Source organism: Piliocolobus tephrosceles, chromosome 18 (assembly GCF_002776525.5).
Source record: "Piliocolobus tephrosceles isolate RC106 chromosome 18, ASM277652v3, whole genome shotgun sequence".
NCBI lineage: Eukaryota > Metazoa > Chordata > Mammalia > Primates > Cercopithecidae > Piliocolobus > Piliocolobus tephrosceles.
The window spans coordinates 58506198-58517963 of NC_045451.1; the positions used below are offsets into that span (position 1 = coordinate 58506198).

Below are 11766 nucleotides of genomic sequence, written 5' to 3' on the forward strand. Positions count from 1 at the left end.
GTGAAAATAAAACAATTCCATTTACTATAGTATGGGAAATACTTAGTAGTAACTGTAACAGAAGCCAAAACACTTTAAAACTAAAGAACAGCCGGATGCGGTGGCTCACACCTGTAATCCCAGCACTTTGGAAGGCCGAGGCGGGCAGATCACAAGGTCGAGATATTGAGACCATACTGGCCAACATGGTGAAACCCCATCTCTACTAAAAATACAAAAATTAGCTGGGCATGGTGATGCTCGCTTGTAATTCCAGCTACCTGGGAGGCTGAGGCATGAGAATCACTTGAACCTGGGAGGTGGTGATTGCAGGAGCCGAAATCATGCCACTGTACTCCAGCCTGGCTGACAGAGTGAGACTCCATCTCAAAAAAAAAAACAAAACCACTAAAACTAAAGAACATTATTCAGAGAAATTAAAGAGGATCTAAATAAATGGAAAGACATTCCATGTTTATCAATCAAAAGACTTAATATTGTTTAGATATCAGTATTCTCCAAGTTGTTTTGAGATCCAGGGCAATCTCTGTTGTAATCCCAACTGACTTCTTTGTAGAAATTGTCAAGCTGATTCTGAAATTCACATAGTAGTTTGAGGGACTTAGAATAGTAAAACAACCTTGAAAAAAATAGGAAGACTCACGCTTCTCAATTTCAAAACTAAGCAATGGAAATCAAGACAGTGTGGTACTGGAATAAAGATAGACATATAGATCAATGGAATATAACTGAGAATAAATAATGTATCTATGGTCAACTGATTTTTGACAAGGGTGCCAGGGCCATTCAATGAGAAAAGAATACTCTTCATCAAATGGTGCTGCAATAACTGGATACACACATTCAAAAAAATAAATAATAATGAAATTGGGCCCTACCTCACACCATACGTTAAAGAAATTAACTCAAAGTGGATCAAAGACCTAAATGTAAGAGCTAAAAACTATAAAACAGAGTAAAACATAGGGATTAATTTGCATGGCCTCATATTTGGCACTTGGTTCTTAAATATGACACCAAAAACAAGAGCAACAACAAAAAAAAGATTAATTGGACTTCATTAAAATAAAAAAGTTTGCATTTCAGGGGATGCCATCAAGAAAAGACAAGAAGGCCAGGCACAGTGACTCACACCTATTATCCCAGCATTTTGGGAGGCTGAGGCAGGAGGATTGCTTGAGCCTGTGAGTTCAAGACCAGCCTGGGTGACAAAGTGAGACCCTGTGTCTACAAAAAATAATTAGCCAGGCATGGTGGCATGTGCCTGTGGTCCCAGCCACATGGGTATCTGAGGCAGGAAGATTGCTTGAGCCCGAGGAGGCTGCACTAAGTACCTCGCACTCCAGCCTGGGTGACAGAGTGAGACCCTGAGTCAGAAAACCAAAAGGACAAGAAAATATTTGCAAGTTATGTATTTGGTAAAGGGACTTGTATCTAGAATACATAAATAACTCTTGGCCAGGTGCGGTGGCTCATTCCTGTAATCCTAGCACTTGCGGGCAGATCACCTGAGGTCAGGAGTTCAAGACCAGCCTGGCCAACATGGTGAAACCCTGTCTCTACTAAAATAGAAAAATTAGCCAGGCATGGTGGTATGCGCCTGTAATCCCAGCTACTCGGGAGGCTGATGCAGGAGAATTGCATCAGCCTGAGAAGTGGAGGTTGCAGTGAGCTGAGATCACACCATTGCACTCCAGCCTGGGTGACAGAGCTAGACTTCATCTCAAAAAAAAAAAAAAAAAAAAAACTCTTACTACCCAATGATGAATAGATAAATAACCCAATTTAAAATGGCAAAAGATCTGAATAGAGCAGACATTTCTTTAAGGAAGATATACAAATGGCCAAGAAGCACATGAGAGATGTTCAACACTATGAGTCATCAGGGAAATAGGAATTAAAACCACAATGAAATACCACTTCACACCCACCAGGATGGCTAGAATCAAAGTCAGATAACAAGAAGTGTTGACAAGGCTGTGGAGAAATAGGAACCTTTATTAAAAAGAAATCCAAAAACCAAAAACATTAGCTGGACACAGTGGCTCATGCCTATAATCTAGCACTTTGGAAGGCAAAGGCAGGTGGATCACCTGAGGTCAGGAGTTTGAGACCAGCCTGGGCAACATGGTGAAACCCTATCTCTACAAAAACTTAGCTGACTATGGTGGTGCACGTCTATAGTCCCAGCTACTTGAGAGGCTGAGGTGGGAGGATCACTTGAGCCTGAGGGGCGGAGGTTGCCAGTGAGCTGAGATCACACCACTGCACTCCAATCTGTGTGACAGAGCGAGACCCCATCTCAAAAAGAAAAAGCATTGCTGGTGATGATGTAAAGTGGTATAGCCACTTTGGAAAACAGTTTGGCAGTTCCTGAAACAAACATGGAATTACCATATGATGCATCAGTTCCACTCACAAGATGAATGAAAACATAGGTCAACACAGAAACTTATACACAAATGCTTCTAGCAGCATTACTGATAATAGCCAAAATGTGGAAACAACTCAGATATTTATCAGCTGATATATGTATAAACAAAACATATATCTATCCAATGAAATGTTGTATGAAGTATTGATACATGCCACAGTATGCATGAACCTTGAGATCATTATGCTAAATGAAAGAAGCCGGTCATAAAAGACCACATATCGTATGATTGGATTTACGTGAAATGTCTGAAATAGTCAAATAAATAGAGACAGTTCAGTGGTCGCTTAGGGCTTAGGGAGGTGGGGAGGTAGTTGAGCATAGCTAGAATACAGGATTTCTTTTGAGGTGATGAAAATGTTCTAAAATTGACTATGGTTATGGTTGCATATATCTATGAATACACTAAACTCCATTAAATTATATAGTTTAAGGGGGTAAATTGTAAATTACATATAATTATATTGTAAATTATATTGCGCCACCACACCTGGCTAATTTTTTTTTTTTTTTTTTTTTTAATTTTTTGTAGAGACGCGGTTTTGCCATATTGCCTAGGCTGGTCTGGACCTCCTGAACTCAGGCAGTCCACCCACCAGGGCCTCCCAAATTACTGGGATTACAGGTGGGCATGACCACCCCCAGCCCAAAGACAAATATCTTAAAAGCAAATAGAGACAAGACACAAATCACCTTAAGACAACGATAATTGGAGATTTTCTTACCAACCGTGATAGAGCACAGAAGGCAATGGAATAATCTATTGAGAATTCTGAGGGAGATGACTGTCACCCTGGTTAACCTGTCTTTCCAGAGCAAGGGTAAAACAAAATGAATGTGTAAGCATCTCCTTGAAGATTAGGGAAAGAAGATCCTGGGAAGTTTCTAGCAAGCAGGGATGGGTAAATGAGAATCGACAGACCCATTCCAGCTATTTTCTTAGGTGTAAAACACTGATACTATCCTTATATAATGTGTTGTCTTTATGTATAATAAAATATAATCCAAAAAGATAACAGTATTAGGTTTTGGGGGTTTTTTTTAATTTGTTTTTTTTGAGATGGAGTCTTGCACTCTCGCCCATGGCCCAGGCTGGAGTGCAGTGGCGTGATTTCAGCTCACTCCAAGCTCTGCCTCCCAGGTTCATGCCAGCCTCCCGAGTAGCTGAGACTACAAGCGCCTGCCACCACACCTGGCTAATTATTTTGTATTCTTTAGTAGAGATGGGGTTTCACCGTGTTAGCCAGGATGGTCTCGATCTCCTGACCGCGTGATCCGCCCGTCTCAGCCTCCCAAAGTGCTGGGATTACACAGGCGTGAGCCCCCGTGCCCGGCCAACAGTATTAGGTTTATTGACATATGACCTCTGCCCTGAAACCAGTTTTCCAAGTAAGTTCCATGATTCTCTGGCTGTGTAGCTTCCTGCGGCAGAGGTTTTCTGGAATCAGCTTCGTTAACTGAAGAAGTACTAAGGCTCTTAGCTGCGTCTTCCTGGGCCTTGATATGCTCTTCTATACAGTGGGGATACAACTCCAAGCTGTTGTGTGCCTTTCCCTTTCCTGTTTTTACTTTTAAGTTACTCGGAATTGGGCCTCCATATTATTTGCAGGGCGATAAGCCAATTTAAAGGGAATCTCTGTTTGTGCCCTTAGTGTTTGCTGTCCAGCGTTCCAGCATGATGCGTATGGAGTTCATGTTTCCCTTCAAGAGGCCTTTGTAAGATCTTTCCTCGTGAATTACAGCAAGCATCTTTTCTCCTTTTTCCTTTGGTTTCCTCTTCTAGCAATGTACAATGCCTGCCGGGACGTGGAGGCCCCCTCAAGTAATGACAAGGCCCTGGGACTCCTGTGTGGGAAGGACACTGATGCCTGTAACGCCACCAACTGGATTGAATACATGTTCAATAAGGACAACGGACAGGCACCTTTTACCATCACTCCCGTGTTTTCAGGTAGGGATAAAGATTCCAAGTTTGGTGTGTTTATGATACTGTTTTAAAGCCAAGGAACTGGCTGGGCACAGTGGCTCACCAGTGCTTGGGGAGACTGAGGCAAGAGCATTGCTTAAGACCAGGAGTTCCAGACCTAGCCTGGGCAATGTAGTGAGGCCCCATCTCTACAGAAGAATTAAACATTAGCCAGGTGTGGTGGCATGCACCTGTAGTCCCAGATACTTGGGAGGCTGAGGCAGGATTGCTTGGGTCCAGGAATTCAAGGCTGCAGTGAGTTGTGATCATCCCATTGTACTCCAGCCTTGGTGAGGGCAAAGCCCTCTGTCTCCATGAATGGATGAATGAATCTCAGTTGAGGAATCATAATCTGCAATAGGAAGATAAACACATTCAGGTAACTAGTTCATAGTTTCTCCCAGTAAGAGAGGTAACTGGTACGTTTATCCTGCTCTGGCTAATTTAGTGGGTGCTGGGAGTGGGAATGGAGGAGGAAATGAATGGCCTTCAGGCATTGCTGTCGTAATTGAAAGAATAAGCAGTTAAAAAGGGAGTAGGAAGCAGCTTTTCCAGAGCTCTGCTATAGTATTAGCTTCTGAGAATGGAGATAGGACAAGACTGAGGGTTACCTTGGTATGTGGTGCACTTGGAGGATTGCTCTCTCAGTGACAAACCCCTATGCACAAGTTCATTGAGGCAGCTTAAAATTCCACAGGACGAAGCAGCAAAACATAATTTAATTAAACTAAAACCTCCAGTTCTTTTTATTCTTTCAGTTGTTTTATGTATTTCAGTGGGCTTTTCGTTGGGTTTAAGTATAATACAAAATTTTGGATGTTTTTAATTGAGATTTGTACTCAACACAATTCCTTCCTGTAGATTTTCCAGTCCATGGGATGGAGCCCATGAATAATGCTACCAAAGGCTGTGATGAGTCTGTGGATGAGGTCACAGCACCGTGTAGCTGCCAAGACTGCTCTATTGTCTGTGGCCCCAAGCCCCAGCCCCCGCCTCCTCCTGCTCCCTGGACAATCCTCGGCCTGGACGCCATGTATGTCATCATGTGGATCACCTACATGGCATTTTTGCTTGTGTTTTTTGGAGCATTTTTTGCAGTGTGGTGCTACAGGTAAGCAGTTTTGTTTATCATCCAGGGCAAGAAGAGCAAAATTGCACACTGGCACTTTGAGTTTTCACTTGTCAGACCTTGGTTACTTAGGACAAGAATCAAATACCTACATGAATACCACTGCATGGATTACTGTGTTCTATAGCTATCATATAGTAAACCATCAAAGTCCTGTTTAACACTGCAACAGCAGAAGTGAATTTTACTGATTTATTCAAAATGATGTGTGATTTAAAGCACTGTGCATTAGCCACTCATTCTTTTTTTTTTTTTTTTGGACACTGAGTCTCACTCTTGTCACCCAGGCTGAAGTGCAATGGCACGATCTCAGCTCACTGCAACCTCCACCTCCCAGGTTCAAGCGATTCTTCTGCCTCAGCCTCCTGAGATAGCTGGGATTACAGGCACCCACCACCATGCCTGGCTAGTTTTTGTATTTTTAGTAGAGACTGGGTTTCACCATGTTGGCCAGGCTGATCTCCAACTCCTGACCTCAGGTGATCTGCCCGCCTCGGCCTCCCAAAGTGATGGGATTACAGGCGTAAGCCTCTGCACCCAGCCAGCCACTCATTCTTTAGAAAGTCAGAGTAAAGGCTGGGCGCGGGGGCTCACGCCTGTAATCCCAGCATTTTAGGAGGCCAAGGCAGGAGGATCACGAGGTCAGGAGTCCATTGCACTCCAGCCCTGGTGACAGTGCAAGACTCTGTCTCAAAAAAAAAAAAAAAAAAAAAAAGATGTCAGAGTCAAATGAGGGAAATCAGATTCAAATCTAATTAAATGCAGTACTATAGATAGTCCTTTTAGATATTTGCATCTTAATTTAGGACAGTACTTTTTTTACTTTTTATTTTGAAATAATTTTAGACTTAACCAAAAAGTTGCGAAAATGGTAGAATTTGTGTATATCCTTTACCCAGTTTCCCCGATGATACAACTTACATAATTCCTAGTACAATGATCAAAACCATGAACACACCATTATTATTACATTATTATTAGCTAAACCGCAGATCTTAATCCAATTTCACCAGCTTTTTCTCCAATTCCCTTTCCTATTTCAGGGTCCCGTATTACATTTTTGTGTTTTATGAGTCCCCTCAATCTGTGACAGAAAGTTCCTCAGTCTTTCCTTTTCTGGCCTTGACACTCTTGATGATACTGGTCAGGTATTTTGTAGCATGTCCTTCCGTTTGGCTTTATCTGGTATTTTCTCATGATGAGATTGAAATGAGGTGTTTTGACAAGTACATCACAGAAGTCACATCATGTCTTTCTCGGTGCATCATGTCGGGGTCCCTGATGTTGATGTGTCTCTTTCCTGGTGATGTTAACCTTGAACACTTGCTCAAGGTGATATCTGCTGGATAGCTCCACTGTGAAGTTACTGCTTTTCCCTTTGTAATTGATAAATATCTTGGAGGAAGATGCTTTGAGACTATGCTAATATGTTGTTCCTCCTCAAACTGTCAACCACTGATTTTAGCATTCATTGTTGCATCTTGTCTGCAACAATTATAACTAAGGTGTTTACCTAATAGTGATATTTTTTCTCTTTCCCTCTCTTCCTCTGCATTTACTAACTGGACTTCTGTACAGAAAGCTATCCCTCTCCCTCATTTTATTTACTCAGTTATTTACATCATGGACTTTTAATTTTGTTGGTTGTATCCAACTGTGTCATTTATCTTGTTACTCAAAGTTTTCCAGTTTGGGCCATTGGGAGTGCCTTCTGGCTGACTTCTGTGTTCTTCTTCTTGAGACAGAGTGTCGCTCTCACCCAGGCTGGAGTGCAGTGGCGCGATCTCAGCTCACTGCAAGCTCCGCCTCCTGGGTTCACACCATTCTCCTGCCTCAGCCTCCCAAGTAGCTGGGACCACAGGCGCCCGCCACCTCGCTTGGCTAGTTTTTTGTATTTTTAGTAGAGACGGGGTTTCACCGTGTTAGCCAGGATGGTCTCGATCTCCTGACCTCGTGATCTGCCCGCCTCGGCCTCCCCAAGTGCTGGGATTACAGGTGTGAGCCACCATGCCCAGCCTTCTGTGTTCTTCTTATATACACCTCCCATCCCCAGCTTTATCTTATATTTTTCCTGTCCCTGCCTTGCAAGGAGCTCTGGTTCCTTTTGTTCGAGAGGGTATGTAGAAACGAAGATCTGGGCACTAGGTGTGCTCATTGCTACTGGAAAGGGTAGCGTGGTTTTTGTTTGTGTGTTTGTTTTATTGGGATAGAGTCTTTGTCACCAGGCTGGAATGCAGTGGCGCCATCTCAGCTCACTGCAACCACCGCCTCCCAGGTTCAAGCAGTTCTCCTGCGTCAGCCTCCCAAGGCACACACCACCACACCCAGCTAACTTTTTTGTATTTTTAGTAGAGACAGGGCTTCACCTTGTTGGCCAGATTGGTCTCGATCTCTTGACCTCGTGATCCGCCCACCTTGGCCTCCCAAAGTGCTGGGATTACAGGCGTGAGCCGCTCCGCCCGGCCCAGTAGCGTGTTCTTAAAAGACCTAAAAGTTTTAAATAAAATGAGGGCCACAAGGTGAAATTATCCTTTATTAACTGTTCTTTTAATATCTTCTTAAATTTTCTCCTGAGATTGGTGAGCAGAGGCACCCAGAGCAAGGGAACTTAGGGGAAAGAAGGCAGTAATTAGGGAGGAGGAGGCCAGGAGGAGGAAGAAAGCATTTCATGGGATTACAGGAATGTCCCAACAACAGCCTCACTGTGATGAAGTCCACCAATACTATTTCCTCTCTTCTGTTTTTCAGAAAACGGTATTTCGTCTCCGAGTACACTCCTATCGATAGCAATATAGCTTTTTCTGTTAATGCAAGTGACAAAGGTAGGCATATTTGTCCATGAATAAAAGGGTTCAGATGATGCTGTCTGTCATGAGAGTATTCGTTTGCTCATCAGGGTTGCGGCAGTGGGTGAGGCGGAGTGCTAGTGCCCAGGACACGGCTGCGACCAAGGCAGATGTAGTCCTTGCCTTTGTGGCCCTACCATCTAGTCAGGGTGGCACAGCAGAACCGAGTGATTAATCATAGCTGGGGAGGCGCGAAAGCAGCAGGACAAGAGTGGGAATAGCAGGGCAGGGTTGAACCTCACCCTTCAGAGGCTCCTGTGTCGGTGTCTCTTCTGTGGGGTGGGAACAGCGCCCATTGAGGGCAGCCAACAAAGGTGGCTTTGCTGAGCAGATAGATAGCTGAGGGCAGGGGTCTCATAAGTGTCCCCAGGTGGGCTTGATTCCTGCCATGAGACAGCAGCTAATGCTTTCCCTGTTCCAACTTTCAGGAATGGCTTGGCTCTTAACCTCCACCCTCCCTTCCTCTCCCGCTCTTCCAGGAGAGGCGTCCTGCTGCGACCCTGTCAGTGCAGCATTTGAGGGCTGCTTGAGGCGGCTGTTCACACGCTGGGGGTCTTTCTGCGTCCGAAACCCTGGCTGTGTCATTTTCTTCTCGCTGGTCTTCATTGCTGTGTGTTCGTCGGGCCTGGTGTTTGTCCGGGTCACAACCAATCCAGTTGACCTCTGGTCAGCCCCTAGCAGCCAGGCTCGCCGGGAGAAAGAGTACTTTGACCAGCACTTTGGGCCTTTCTTCCGGACGGAGCAGCTCATCATCCGGGCCCCTCTCACTGACAAACACACTTACCAGCCGTACCCTTCAGGAGCTGATGTACCCTTTGGACCTCCGCTTGACATACAGATATTGCACCAGGTAAACTGCTGTTTGAAGAAATAAGTCATTCCAGAGGACCTTGTGGTTTGCTGGCTTTTACATGTTGACTACTGCTGGACGGGGATTTGGGGCTGAATGTCATGGTATATCTTGAAAATCTTAGCATATAATGGCAAAGCTGCCTTTAAGTTAGGTTAAAAGAAAGTGAATGATGTTAGAATGTAATGAAATATTTATTGTTGCTCACTTTTGTGTTTACTTCAGATAGTAGATCTTGCCTTTTTCTTGAAGTTGAGATGAGCAGAGAAAGAAGACTTCAGTGGCATTTGTCTATTGAGGCAGGATGTATTTACTAGGAAGTCACCTTAGGAATTTGCGAATGTTTTCTGGTGGTAACTGAAAGTAATATGCAAGGACCCAGAGGCTTGAAGCCCTTACTGCTGTCCTGGGGCCGAGGAAGGAGCTGCCAGATCGCCATCCCTGATCCAAGCTGTAGGAATGAACTTACCACTGCCTGAACATGGGCACCCAGCCTGTTTTTGGTGAGAGGTACATTTGGGGCAAGATCCATCCCGTTGCTCCTAGAAAGGCGTGTAAACCTTTCCATTGTCCCTGTCACACTTGCCTTGGAGAACTGTACCTGTGCGTAAACTGTACCCGCTTCTTTTTTTTTTTTTTTTTTTGAGACGGAGTCTTGCTCTGTCGCCCAGGCTGGAGTGCAGTGGCCGGATCTCAGCTCACTGCAAGCTCCGCCTCCCAGGTTTACGCCATTCTCCTGCCTCAGCCTCCCAAGTAGCTGGGACTACAGGCGCCCGCCACCTTGCCCGGCTAGTTTTTTGTATTTTTTAGTAGAGATGGGGTTTCACCGTGTTAGCCAGGATGGTCTCGATCTCCTGACCTCGTGATCCGCATGTCTCGGCCTCCCAAAGTGCTGGGATTACAGGCTTGAGCCACCTGCCACCTCGCCCGGCCCCGCTTCTTTTTTAATGAATGTGTAATCTTACGGTTTTTCCTTTAAACATTGCTCATGTCTACAAGAAAATCTGAAATCTTGAAAAGCATTAAAATGGTCCTAAGACTTGGATAGAATCTTTTCTCTACCCGGTGACTGACTGTTGCTTTTTCCAGCTTGTTGCTGAAGGTGAACAGTATAGTCATTTACCTCCAAGATCATCTTCTATGTTAGGAAATAAGGGGACATATGTAAATGGCTGTAGTGCAGAGTAAGGCAGGAGGTTTTGTGTTATTATTGAGGGGAGGGTCAGGGAGACCAGGAGACCCCTGCACTCTCCCCTCTGGCCTGCTGGCCACCGCTGGAGAAGGGTGGAGGGAGATGGTTGTGTGTCCTATGTTGATAGCTGTTCTGGTCATGGTGTCCCCCCACCCCCTGCCGCCTCTGTGGACGCCTCTAACCGGTTTGCTGTTAGAGTGGGCCTGTGGCCTGACCCGTTTTTTGTTTTTTTTTTTTTGAGACGGAGTCTCGCTCTGTCGCCCAGGCTGGAGTGCAGTGGCCGGATCTCAGCTCACTGCAAGCTCCGCCTCCCGGGTTCACGCCATTCTCCTGCCTCAGCCTCCCGAGTAGCTGGGACTACAGGCGCCCGCCACCTCGCCCGGCTAACTTTTTGTATTTTTTAGTAGAGACGGGGTTTCACAGTGTTAGCCAGGATGGTCTCGAATTCCTGACCTCGTGATCCGCCCGCCTCGGCCTCCCAAAGTGCTGGGATTACAGGCTTGAGCCACCGCACCCAGCCCCCGTTTTCTTAATGTATTGCGCCTTAATGCTCTCCCTCGTCTTAGGAAGTATTTTCCCCAAATACTCTTTGTCTTCTGACCCCTCAGGGCAGTACTGACTAGTCAGGATCTGAGAGAAATGTGATGTGTTTCTGGGTTTGCTTATTTTTGAAATCTTCTTTCAGGTTCTTGACTTACAAATAGCCATCGAAAACATTACTGCCTCTTATAACAATGAGACTGTGACACTTCAAGACATCTGCTTGGCCCCTCTCTCACCATATAACACGAACTGCACCATTATGAGTGTGTTGAATTACTTCCAGAACAGCCATTCCGTGCTGGACCACAAGAAAGGGGATGACTTCTTTGTGTATGCCGATTACCACACGCACTTTCTATACTGCGTACGGTAAGTGGCAAGAGACAGTCATTGGTGGACACCATTCTTGGGTCTGACTTAGGGTATATGGGCATAAGCTTGTTTTATGAGCATAACCCAGAGGTGAGCAAACAGAGCAAGTCCTTGCCCTGTGAAGCTTACATCTTTATTTTTTTCTTTTTTTTTTTTTTTTTGAGGCGGAGTCTTGCTCCGCCTGCTCGCCCAGGCTGGAGTGCAGTGGCTGGATCTCAGCTCACTGCAAGCTCCACCTCCCAGGTTTACGCCATTCCCCTGCCTCAGCCTCCCGAGTAGCTGGGACTACAGGCGCCCGCCACCTCGCCCGGCTAGTTTTTTGTATTTTTTTTTAGTAGAGACGGGGTTTCACCGGGTTAGCCAGAATGGTATCGATCTCCTGACCTTGTGATCCGCCCGTCTTGGCCTCCCAAAGTGCTGGGATTACAGGCTTG

General features: G+C 45.3%; 1 protein-coding gene across 3 annotated transcripts in view; it reads left to right on the top strand.

The window, feature by feature from the left end:
• NPC1 (NPC intracellular cholesterol transporter 1) overlaps positions 1 to 11766 on the top strand; it is a 56748-nt gene that overhangs the window by 20399 nt on the left and 24583 nt on the right. For 2 of the 3 annotated variants that reach the window (XM_026456018.2, XM_026456020.2), the window contains exons 5-9: positions 4218 to 4385; positions 5262 to 5511; positions 8278 to 8351; positions 8804 to 9225; positions 11103 to 11329. In XM_026456018.2, the coding sequence (XP_026311803.1) occupies positions 4218 to 4385; positions 5262 to 5511; positions 8278 to 8351; positions 8804 to 9225; positions 11103 to 11329 (1141 nt within the window). The remainder of the gene's footprint in view (positions 1 to 4217; positions 4386 to 5261; positions 5512 to 8277; positions 8352 to 8803; positions 9226 to 11102; positions 11330 to 11766) is intronic. The other variant, XM_026456019.2, reaches the window with a different exon arrangement.